Source organism: Zootermopsis nevadensis, unplaced genomic scaffold (genome assembly GCF_977971745.1).
Source record: "Zootermopsis nevadensis isolate Lab colony 2312 unplaced genomic scaffold, Znev_1.0 Znev_ptg000026l, whole genome shotgun sequence".
In the NCBI taxonomy this organism is placed as follows: Eukaryota; Metazoa; Arthropoda; class Insecta; order Blattodea; family Termopsidae; genus Zootermopsis; species Zootermopsis nevadensis.
The window spans coordinates 976,965-990,185 of NW_028259158.1; the positions used below are offsets into that span (position 1 = coordinate 976,965).

The following is a 13,221-nucleotide window of genomic DNA, read 5'->3' on the forward strand; positions in this document are numbered from 1 at the left end:
TGTTAATCTGTCTGTTTCCTAGGAACTTTATTATTATTATATGATTATTGTATATACTTCGTTTTGTTGTGCTGTAATTGTAATTGGCCGTCTGGCTGTTGATACAGCAATCTAATAAAAAGAATTGAATTTAGGTTTCTTATAGTCAATTGATTTTCTGTATCTTTTTACTAAAGGAAAAGGCCCGTTGAAATACCCGGGGAATAATTTCTGTCGTAATTTTATCTCTTATCCTCTTTTTATAATAATGAGATAAAAATCACCTCTGTTACAACCAATAATATTCGGTCAGGCACATATCCTGTATTTCGAGCATTGTCTTTATCGATAAAATTGCCACGATACACGCGTTTATATTTTATTGTGCGTTTTTAGGAAAGCTAGTACTGTGTAAATCGGGATGGACTAAAACAGGAGTAGCCACAGCTGGAACTGAGCACCCAAAGTATTCTTGTTGTTGTGGTTTGGTCCAGCCACAATCTTTGACCTCCATCTGCCACAGAGGCGGAGTTTCCACTTTGTTATGATAGTAAAGATGAGGGTTACGGTGATGATGACCGGCATAGGATACCTGTAGGTTAGCGACTTAACGGATCGTTTAAATTCATCGTATCCTAAAGGTATCAAAGCAATTCTCCATCTCTCTTCTCGGTTTCTATTATTTACTTTTAATTTTCTTCTCCCAACACTACCTTATTCTTCTCCTTATATGTCTTCCTTCAATATGTTCTTCATCTGTTCGTTTCTTTTAAGTGTCTTTCTTACTTTGTTTCAGTACGCCATATCTTCGTTTTGAATTAAGGGCGAAAGATTTAATCGACGAAACATAACCTTAAAAAAATGTTAACAAAAAGGCTGTATAAAATATGGAAACAACACACTGCATGTTGTTCACAGAATGTATTTGTGGAGTTCATTCGGTTGTAAAAAGGAAGGTATAACCAAACTTGTATTTACCAGTACGATTTAGATACGTTTTGTTTTAAAGTATAAAATCACAATATTATCTTAGCCACATTTGCTGTAATAAACCAAAGTTCATAATCGTCACAGATTATGTAACTTGTGTAGACAGACGTACCAAAGAACCGAGTTCACTGCACTCTAAACATAAAGTATAAAACCATGATATAGAATCTAGACGACTGAAATGTATTATAATCGAGCAATTATAATGTGTAACCTTGGCAACTATGACAGTTCAAGATTATAAGCACAGGGAAAGCACAAAATATCTTTACGCTTTAAAAAAGATACTGAAAACAAATGCGGTTTTCTTAGAATTTTACACGCACACAAGTCGATAGAAATACTCTCAAAGTTTTGTACACACCTCACAGAGAGTCGGTATGTGCTCGGCGAGTCACACGCCATATGACGAGACGATAATACAACTCGTTCCAAATTTTGTGCAGAATGGTGAAAGCTAAGGCATTTGTGATTCGCTGTCTCAACTCTGGGAAAGACTACGGAGTAAATGGTGGTTATACCTGAAATTTTGCGCGATATGTCCACTCCACAGCTCAGCTGTTACGGACTCTTTATTCGCTAACAGCAGAACACACCAACTCATCTGTTTTCGGGTAGCCATTTTCAAAACTGGCGGCATCTAGCAGATGCGCGCAACAACAGCAATGCCCCGGACATTTGAAACAAAACTCTGAGAGAATTTACGTCGACTTGTGTGGCTTTAAAGTTCTAAATACGCCAAATTTATTATCTCTATCATTATAAAAGTGTAACTTCTTTGTGTTCATTCTATATATTACAATGATATAGCATGAAAACAATTTCAGTCCAACTCTAAATGTTTTGTATAAATTTCCAGAATTTCCTAACTACCGTAACGAGAAGATTTTGTTTTTGTTGGTACAGCGCTGTAATTTATAGCGAAATAGTGATTTTAAACACTTGTCCTCTTACACGCTTTACAAAAGCAGCATTATACGTTCTTTGTTAATAAACACTTAACTTCATCGCGAAAACTATGAATTTCAGTGTGGAGTGCTCTGAAAGCCTATAAACAAGTTAACTATGAATCACTTTCGCTACTAACTTACGCGTATATAAGGAACGTAACAAAATTACAACGCAGAGGTACAGCTGACTATTTACCTAATATAACGCCCAGAATTAGTATGAATGAAGCTAAATCTCCATTCCCCTTAGGTTTTAATGCGTGATAATTTGGTACCAGCGGCAACTTTTCTTTCATCTCGAAATAAATGTGATTTTGCGTGTTCTGACATCGTACGTTCCCTCCATCTAACCAGGCTCAAGATGGTTCTCATCAGCTTGAAGAGAACCGTGACGTCACCTTCTTTGTAGCATGTAACCCCTCAGTTACAGGACCTTTAGGGGTTGCAGAGAGTTTTCATCTATGTGAAGTCCTCCCCTTCCATTCTCTTAAGGAATGAGTCGGAGTATCACCAATTCCCAGACATAGAATATCTTAGGGAAGGCAGACGTACAGACGCTGCATTCTCATAGCCCCGGGGCCGTTGTTCTTGCATGCTGCTGTTATTCCCACGTGAATTTCACACACTGTTCAACTCCTTCCATGCAAGTTTCAGACTTGGTCCTTCGTTGCAGCCTCATATCCTAGTGACAAGCACTTGTTTCTCTTTGAAATGACATCTGTCTTGCAGAGGTGTTTACCTCCGTATCTCACGGTCTGTGTGAACTTTATCACTGAATATATAGGTATGTTCTGGTGTAGCTTCTCCCTTTTAGCTCCTGTACGGTATGTAACACTGTATGTCTTCGTTGTTTTGGAAGGTGAGAGTTAGATCATCTATTCAAGTCTCTGTTTGACTTAACTGTGTTTTGTTTCTGTGGGATTAGGACAGAAGTAGCTGGCTACAGCGTAAGACGTCGTCATGATGTAATATTTATTCGTGGTTTCAGTTATATAGGGCCATTCGTTATGTAAAGTGTTCAAAATGCCTGAGGTGTGTTTTAAAACAAAACAATTTATAAGAAAAGTGTTCTTATTTACTTATTTATTTAAATCATTCGTAAGTATTGCTCTCTGAATTTTACAATTGGTTCTACTACGTTGTATTTTTGGTTCCTGCAGGAGAAGAAGTACAAGTTTTGCTCCTTATGTTTCTTTGTCATCAGTCTTCCGACTGGTTTGATGCGGTCCTCCATTTTCGTCTATCTTGAGCCAATCTTCATTTCCACATATTTTTTGTAGCCCACATCCTCAAAAATCTACGTCACATATTCAAATCTTTGTCTCCCCCTACAATTCTTCCCTTCAACTGTTCCTTCCATTACCAAATTAACCAATCCTGGGCCATTTTAATAAACATTTTCTTGGATATTATCCATCGTCTAGTAAATAAAATATAAAACGACGTTTTGGAGATGGGGATTAGCTCTATCTAGTGGGCCCAACTGAGTAGGAACCTGAAGACGGAAATAGAGCCCCATCTCCAAAACGTCGTTTTATATTTTATTTACTAGACGATAAGATAGTGTAATTGCGTCATATTGTGAATAGTCTAACAATTATTTATTTTCATCCGTCTTATCACAATATTTAAAATTTCTTATAATTAAGATAATAAAATATTATTGATGTTCCATATCGATTGATCGATTTACACTTTGGAACATCCTTTACACAACATGTTTCAGTTTTTATAAAACCATCTTCAGGTGTATAAGATTTTCGAACTTAAAACTCAAATATTATTCCATTTGGTGATGTTTTATGCCATTTGTTTTTCGAATTTGGGCGAGGTGTTGTCTTTTCTTAAATTTAATCAGATGTACATATCGGTCTGTAAGTAGAAGATTGAAAGAAACACTAAAGAATTCGAAAGAATTTATAATTTATATAGGTAAGGAAACCAAATTCATAACAAAACTATTTAAAGAAAACAAAATAAAAATCGCTTTCAAAACAAAAAACACAATAAAAAACCTCCTCAAACAAAAACCACCAATAAACATAAACAATCAATATAACTTACCAGGTATATACAAATTAAAATGTAAAGACTGTCCATTAACATATATAGGACAAACTGGCCGCACTTTCACACATAGATACAAAGAACATATTGCAGCCATAAGACACAATAAAGACAGTTCTGCATACGCAAAACATATTCTAAATACAGGACATGCATATAATACAATAAACGAAACAATGGACATATTAAAAATAGTACAAAACAAAAAACATAGGAATACAATAGAAAAATATTACATACAACAAACATATAAACAAAACATTTGTCTAAATGACAATAACATATTCCTTAATAACCCCATCTTCAATGCACTACAGATCATTAACCCCAACCCCGACAGCCACCTTTCACTTACTCCTTCCACAAGCAACCACAGTCAGTATTGATCCACACCTATACGATGACAGTCGTACTTCTGGACATATCGGAACATACAATCAATCCTACATCTAAGGTATGTTTTATTTGTTTTTATTTATATCTTACTGCTACTTTTATCTATAATTTATATATTTTGCATTTTATTCTCTAAATTCTTTTATAAATTCTTTCGAATTCTTTAGTGTTTCTTTCAATCTTCTACTTACAGACCGATATGTACATCTGATTAAATTTAAGAAAAGACAACACCTCGCCCAAATTCGAAAAACAAATGGCATAAAACGTCACCAAATGGAATAATATTTGAGTTTTAAGTTCGAAAATCTTATACACCTGAAGATGGTTTTATAAAAACTGAAACATGTTGTGTAAAGGATGTTCCAAAGTGTAAATCGATCAATCGATATGGAACATCAATAATATTTTATTATCTTAATTATAAGAAATTTTAAATATTGTGATAAGACGGATGAAAATAAATAATTGTTACTAGACGATGGATAATATCCAAGAAAATTTTTATTCAAATGACTTATCACTATCGTCAAGAACTTTTAGATTTGATAACCAATCTTGGGTGCCTCAGAATGTGTCCCACCATCCCATCTCTTCTTCTAGTAAGATTTTTAATAGACTTCTTCCTTCGCCTATCCTGTCTAAGACCAGAACTGTTTGTTTATTTAAATAAACAGTCTTCTGTACATTAGTTTCTAAATCAACATCCCTAAACAACCTCTTCGCCATTTCCATAAACAGTGGATGCGTCTAGTATTAAGAACAGAATTTTTCGTCACTTGTGCTGTATCTGTAATTGACCTTCAGGCTGTTGATACAGCACACTCATAATAAAGAATTAAATTTCAAACATATATGGACGTGGTACGTCTACCCCTGCAGCACATCGAACCCTAAACGTTCAGACAATACATTATTTAATTTTTGTATTATTCACTTTATTTTCACAAGAGTGTTATTACCTGTACGTGTCCCTGATTGTATAACGACTCTTCAAATACAGCTTTCCTTAAAATACGGCATTTTCTACAAATTCCATTCCATTAGCAGTTGTCATCGTTTAAGAACTTTCGTATTTCAAAATTCTGTTCCTAGTGGTACGACCTCCCTGCATTTCATATGCTGTTACGTTCATTAGCTTCATTCACTACACTAAAATTATTCTCGAATTTTAATGTTCAAGTTGTCTATTTTATCCGAATGGCTGCCATTGTACTGACATGCATTTTTTTTCTGTTAACAGTCTGGATCGAACCCCGAAAACCTTTGCATCTCATCTTGTATGCTAATTTTGGCCTATTCCTAGCGTCATCTCACTGCAGTGGTGTTCTCCTGTCCCTGCTTGTTCGCTGAAACTAACTTGATAGTTTCGTACATCAGAAAGACGAAACAAGGGAATAATGTACGAGTCTATGCACTCTGTCAGAAGTTTACCGACATTCAAGAGGTATATACTGCCTCAATAATTACGGCGACGTGATGATGGCGACAGAAAACACCTTTGAAACATCCGCAAACTTACGCAAAGCCACAAGGCGCCACATTCCAAAAGACAATAATTTATTTCCCCGCCGACAGAACATAAAATATCAGCCAGTAAATCGTGATTCACGGCAATAATATTGCGTTTTGATCAGCGTAAATGGATAATACGGTCAGTTCAATCACATCGTACATGCAATATAAAAATCATTCCTTCTTCCATTCAACAAAAATTACATTTACAAAAGTTGGTATATTCTTCTAAGATATATCATGGCTCAGAATATGAGGACGCTGGCTTATTGCTCCCTCTTCGCGAGTCAGCACGGTCACAATATATATATTAATGATAATAGGAATTTAAGAATTACGAAAGTAGGGCGGTCTCTTGAGACTTGGTGTTCCTACGAAGTCTCGCGAAAATCCAAAAATTGGTTTAAAAGCTAATAGCTCGTCCACAAACAGGACACGGCAACAGATGCCTGTGTTTTCTTGTTTTATAACGAAGAGGTTGAAGAAAGGACGAGATAAGACAGCAACCAAAATGATATTCCTACACAGATTACAAATTTTAAGTAGAATGTCTTTCTTACCTTTCTATGATGGGTTAGGTGTCAAAATTATCCGAAATATGGAATTGTATCACCACGTGTAGTTCGTTACAGAACACCAGTCAACAAACGCGAAACTGAAACATGAGAATAGGTTCACTGTAACATTCTATATTAGATTTTAAATGCTCACGGCGATGAATAAGCGGACTGTGGTCTACCGGAGTGTGCCGTGAAGATAGAGGCGTTATGTTCCGCCGAAACACTGTTAAACACCTACAAGATTACGGGACATGATAAACCAGAATACCACAATTCAGATTTATGTTACGTCATTGAAATTTTCACACCTATTCCGATATGTACCTCAAACTTATTTTGCTTTTATACATTAATGTTGTGCTGTGTTCCTTTAGTTATTCGTTTTAACTAATTTGAGAGTGCATAAACTTTATAAACTTCGGACTTTCTATTCATAAAACAAATAAATAAATTCTGACATGGATATTAGGCAGCTACACGTAGTTATTTCTGATAGACTTAAATTTAGTCATGTGATGAACACAGCGTTTTTTATGAACAGGTAAATTAAATGAAAACTGAATTTTTAAGTTTATTAAAAATGCTAAAGTATTACAGAAACCAAACTCCACGTAAAAACGATAATAATCATCATCATCATCTATCAGTCAAGGAGACAGGTTGATTGTTTTGGTCTCAATAAAATGTTTATTTACTCTCCTGCGGGCAATATACTTTATACTCTGACAAAGACAATGCTATTAAGTTCATTTCACGTCATTATATCTCTGTAGATCCAGATTTTCAGTTTTAAGCAATCATGTCTGTGACAACAAACATCATGTAGCCGAAGTCCTTCTTGAGGTTAATAGTTATTCAGCTGGTCAAGACATTTTCCACCCACTATAAAAACCGAAGGCCCGTAACTAGCTCACCACCACACTTTATCTTCAGACAGTTCAATCCAATGACAACCTATTCCTTCAACATCGACTTCAAAATTATTCCGGTGTATGAGCTTAAGTCACTCAAGCGGTTCACACTTTTCACATTTCCGACTACAATTCTGTACGCATTCAATTTTTTGGTACTTTTCTCCACGCTCCAAGCTCTTATTATCACATTTGATTATAACACCGTTAACAGTATCTGATGAATAGTATAATAAAATTTATCAAAATTCTCAACATGTCAGTTTCTTTCCGTATCGCTGTTAGTTCTCCCCTTTTAGGTCTAAATTGCAATGACAGTACTGTTTTCTAGAAGAACAAGGTAGGACAGATATTAATTTCCTACTGACGTCAAACCAAACTTTCTTAATAGTTACGGAAACTCTGCCAAGTTTTAAAACAAGTGGCAAAACAGCTATCTGTTTTATCAACTCCTTTGCATCCTTAAACCCCTTAATTTAATGAAAACGTAATCGACTGGCAGCACTGCTTTCATGACTTTAAACAAAGAAAAAGTATCTTAAGTAGGAAAGGATTAGGCAGAATAAGAAACACTCTGGAGTATAGGAGGAAGGTAGAGAGCAAAATAGACTTTGCAGCTTTTTGGGGTCGAGGTTAATTGGATTTGCACAGCAATACGACAGTACAGAAAGAGGTTTGAAAGCAGAGAAAGTAAGCTTTGAGAAAGGGGGGAGGGAACTTTAGATGAAAAGACGCTACTTTTTGGAGTATATTTCCGTTTTTCTCACGGTTTGCTTTGTTTCCTACCAGCTTCTTTCTACATCTTATTCGCTTTTCCATTCTGTCTGCTTACATCTCAAGTAATTGCCTCAGACTGCTCTGTACCGGGATCTTCTTCTCCTTATACCGTACATTGTCCTTCTCATTCGCCAGAATCCTTCTCAGGAAGAGAGCAACCACAGATTTACACTCGACGTACAAGTGTCGCGTCTTTTGCCTTCAGCCCTGTTGGTTAGCGGGCAGTTTAACAGAATTATCCGTTTTCATTAAACGTCCTTTCCCACAAACTAATACTCAGGTTAATTAGTTGTCCTAAGTCTTCTCGCTCATCCGAAATTTTTCCTTTAAATCAATCATTAAAAGAGATCTAATAATCCTGTATTGTGACAAAGAACTACTTAGGCATAGATAAAAAGTAAAGTTTGTCCCACTATACGCCATGTAGGCGTTTGGGGTGAGTGGAGGTGTAGATCCTCTCTTCCTTGACCTCGGCACTAGATGGGGGTGAGTGGTCAGCATCACGCCCCGGCCGGCTTTACCCCCGGGAAAGGACCCCGGTACCCATTGTAGAGGAGGCTGGGTGGGCCCCAGAGCCGGTCTGGATACAGAGGCTAGAGGAAAAATCGTCTGCCCCCGTAGGGGATCGAACCCCGGTCGTCCAGCCCTTAGCTAGTCACTATACTGACTGAGCTATCCCGGCTCATTAGGCATAGATAAGATGATGATAATAAAATGGATGTTAGGAAAACAGGGTAAGAGGATGTAAATAGGATTCGTTTGGCCCTCTTGTAAACACGGTAATGATCCCTACCTTCCCATAAAAGACGTAGAATTTCTTCCCTTACTTTGGATACTTACTATCAGCTTCTCAAGGACTTTGCTAATTGGAGTTCGGCTAAATAGATTTACGGAAAATGAGATTAAACACTCCTTAGCAAAGAAGAAGACGGATATGAGTAACAGCGTTCAAGATGGGTCCAAAAACCGCCTGACTGTTCCCAGATCAATTCGCTCGACTGGTTGACTGACTTCCCTTCGAAACGTCTGAACCTCCTCCCGCCTTAGAAACAGAAAGTAATCTTATGAGTTGTTTCATTTTGAGTGTGATGTATTGTTTTGTTATGTCTTATTGTTTTGTTGTGTATCATAGTTTTGTTGTGTCTTATTGTTTTGTTGTGTCTCATAGTTTTGTTGTGTCTTATTGTTTTGTTGTGTCTCATAGTTTTGTTGTGTCTTATTGTTTAGTTGTGTCTCATAGTTTCGTTGTGTCTTATTGTTTTGTTGTGTCTCATAGTTTTGTTGTGTCTTATTGTTTTGTTGTGTCTCATAGTTTTGTTATGTCTTATTGTTTTGTTGTGTATCATAGTTTTGTTGTGTCTTATTGTTTTGTTGTGTCTCATAGTTTTGTTGTGTCTTATTGTTTTGTTGTGTCTCATAGTTTTGTTGTGTCTTATTGTTTAGTTGTGTCTCATAGTTTTGTTGTGTCTTATTGTTTAGTTGTGTCTCATAGTTTTGTTGTGTCTTATTGTTTAGTTGTGTCTCATAGTTTTGTTGTGTCTTATTGTTTTGTTGTGTCTCATAGTTTTGTTATGTCTTATTGTTTTGTTGTGTATCATAGTTTTGTTGTGTCTTATTGTTTTGTTGTGTCTCATAGTTTTGTTGTGTCTTATTGTTTTGTTGTGTCTTATAGTTTTGTTGTGTCTTATTGTTTAGTTGTGTCTCATAGTTTTGTTGTGTCTTATTGTTTAGTTGTGTCTCATAGTTTTGTTGTGTCTTATTGTTTTGTTGTGTCTCATAGTTTTGTTGTGTCTTATTGTTTTGTTGTGTCTCATAGTTTTGTTGTGTCTTATTGTTTTGTTTTGTCTCATAAGTTTGTTGTGTCTCATAGGTTTGTTGTGTCTTATTGTTTTGTTGTGTCTCATAGTTTTGTTGTGTCTTAATTTTTTGTTGTGTCTTATTGTTTTGTTGTGTCTTATTGTTTTGTTGTGTCTTATTGTTTTGTTGTGTCTTATTGTTTTGTTGTGTCTTATTGTTTTGTTGTGTCTCATAGTTTTGTTGTGTCTTAATTTTTTGTTGTGTCTTATTGTTTTGTTGTGTCTTATTGTTTTTTTTTGTGTCTTATGTTTTTTATGTCTTATTGTTTTGTTCTGTCTCATTGTTTTGTTGTGTTATATTGTAGTACCACTGCCACCGGGTAAAAACCCATTTGCAGTTAATAATAAATAAAAAAAGTAACTGAATCAGTTGATCCAGAGAAGAGCTCGTGTGAAAAACATACTGAAATGAATCATTATCGGATTCCATGAGAGGTAAGAAATTTGACTAGCTGGGCGTATATTAGCTTCTATGAAGGAATATGCTTCATGGGGGTAGTTTAAAAAGGATAAATTAAAAATATATGGAGACCATCGCAGAATCAGGAGCTTCATCCAGTTTCCACATTTCAAAAATAACATTAACTAATTAACATGGAAATGGGTGGAGCTGCCTGAAGATCAGTCCATTAGCAGGCTTCAGTATTAACAGCGTTCAACCTTTGGGCTAATTAGTAATTTAACAAAAACTAGCTTATACGTAAATATACGAAGTCTCCCATGACAGGGATGAGAAGTATGTGAATAATTTTCATTTTATTGTTTAATCCATTAAATGGATTTCGTGGAGTTATTACATCCTGGAGAGAAATTTCCCTAGAACTGCACAGCACTCTGTATTTTAAATGAGGTACCAGCCCATGGAAGACGTACCAAAACAGGTAATAACTGTTGGCTTGGTGCACAAATATGAGGGCTGCCGTGCGCGGAATAAGACACGACGACCATCCAAACTGACGCTTCTAGGCACATGACGCAGTCGACGACGGTTGGGCGCTTGTAAAAATTTAAGTGAAGTAAAATAAGAGCATGGATTAGACAGGAGTGTGTTGCTGCTTCACTTGCTACAGAGCTTAGTTCATTCCGTTGCTCTTGTCGCCTGGAAGGATGAACTCCTTGAAAGTGAAGAGAAGTCCTCAGACAGCGAGACAGGGATCCAACACGAGAGGGAAAAGCGATCATGGGGGATGCAGATAAAAGAGGCCACAGGAGCGAATGGAAGTCGGTAAACACGAAACGAAGGAAGACGAAAGACGAAAAGAAACAGAAATTAAAAATGAATGAAAAGTAAATGAAGACAGAAACAAATAAAGGAAGGTCAAAGGCAAGAGACAGACAGACAAATAAAATATATACAAAAATGCATACGAATGGGAACTGACGACTGAAAAAGAAGAACGAAGCAAGAAAGGAAATAAAATAAATAAATTAGAAAGGATAGAATAAAATTAGCAATGAAAATCAGAAATTTTAAAGAGGATATGATGTACAGTAGCAGATTTGGTCTGTAAGCAATTAAACATCATTATTGCACACAAAGGACAGACAATCAAAGTATAAGCTGTTATTATTGTAAAAACGACTGGAAGAAAGATAAAAGGGCGAGAGTTTCCTCCAGTTGGAGCAGGCAGAGCTGTCTACTTTTCGAAGTAGAAAGAGTACAATAGAAAGCAATTATAAGGTATTAGTACTTATTTTTCGCTCAGAATGTGAGCTTTTGAAAGAGAAGCAAATTGCATGAATTCCAACATTAATAAGAATCTTTTCACTCACTCCAGAGTTGCCAGCCACAAGAGGAAATAGTGAAGCGTCCACGTGTCAGCCCGGTTAACACTTTGAAAAACGATTTCTCGCCATTTTAATTGCGTGACCTTTGTTACATGCGTGTGCCGCGTGTCATGGAAGATGAAGTAAGCGACTGTCGAAATTTTACGATCCGTGTCTCGGGACTTGGCTAACACTTTTGAACAGGTCAAGCTACACCACTAATGCGGAACTATTGCGCACACTAACTGTTGATGTTGAGTGGGGAGGGTGGAAACACACTCGACAGTGAAAATAACACGCAAAAGTAACCTAGGATAAACTTAACTTTAACTGACATAGTCTATATTATAAGGCCTAAATTCAGTCAGCTTTTCAAGTAATTCGAAGTTTTTTACAGAACCCAAAGGCCATTATCGTATCTACAAGAGCTGGCAGTCTGACCCTGTGTAGGGACAGGAAAATTCAGCTGACAACCTCAAACTCTGTTAATGTCAGATCGGTTTTAATATTATTCTCATATCTACGCTAAGGTCCTCTGCTCCTCGAACTAAAATTATACACGCACTTCTTATTTCTGAGATAAGTGATACATGCCCCGACCAGCTGGAAACATAAACAATTAGGCCTATATTTATTAACATTAGGGCATGCGCGTGGAATTTACGCGTACACTGGTTGTAAATGCCTTGAAAAACAATAACGGCAAAATTATTGTATAAAATGTACTCGTGTTCTTGATGTGAAAATCAAGTAACTGAAATGAGTGACGGAGAGGAAAGAGATGTTTCTTTAATGCATCCTTTAGCAAAGTTTTATCTCTTGCATTTTTGTTATTCTTTCTTTTTATTATGAGGGTTGCGTTTAAATTTACAGTGACGGGTAAGTTTTTGAAATTTGAGAGATGCATACGTTAAAATGTTATGGCGATGGTAAATTTTCATATAGGACTATAAAAGTATAAAAGAAGATGATATATAGTAGTCCTCCTGAAAATTTTTGGGGCGAATGGTAAAAAGAAAAGAAGTTTTAAACATATCCACGGTACTTTCAGTAAAATTTATTGTCATAAAACTTCTACGCTTACCTCGTAACCCTGTTTTTGAATAATTGATGGTTTAATTCGAGATGAAGCTTCCGGACTTGAATTTCAATCTGCTTAAGGATATGAAGCATTTATCCAATGCCACTTAAATATGACCGACGCCTGGCATCTGGACGAGGTTTAAAGCGCTACTCTGAAGCATTACTGAAAATGTATTCGTATTCTCTACCGCAATGAGGGAGGAACATTGATTTCTGCTTGAGAAAACTGTGCTCAGAAGAACGGTTTGACCTAAGTTATAGAAATCAGGAGACCAAAAAAAACTGCGTATGAAGATTCTGATTATCTGTTCTCTTCACCGAATATCGTTGAGCAATGAAATTAAAGAGGACGAAAACGCAGATGGTAGAC

General features: G+C 36.3%; 1 protein-coding gene across 10 annotated transcripts in view; it reads right to left on the bottom strand.

Moving 5' to 3' along the window:
- LOC147872551 (cephalotocin receptor 1-like) overlaps positions 1–13,221 on the bottom strand; it is a 416,916-nt gene that overhangs the window by 200,540 nt on the left and 203,155 nt on the right. For 7 of the 10 annotated variants that reach the window (XR_015537200.1, XM_087356260.1, XM_087356255.1 and 4 more), the window contains one exon: positions 6,458–6,552. The exons of the other annotated variants lie outside the window; for them this stretch is intronic. Coding sequence is in view for 3 of the 7 variants with exons in the window: in XM_087356263.1 (XP_087212389.1) it covers positions 6,507–6,552 (46 nt within the window). In the remaining 4 variants the exon portion in view is untranslated. The remainder of the gene's footprint in view (positions 1–6,457; positions 6,553–13,221) is intronic. 10 annotated transcript variants of the gene reach the window in all.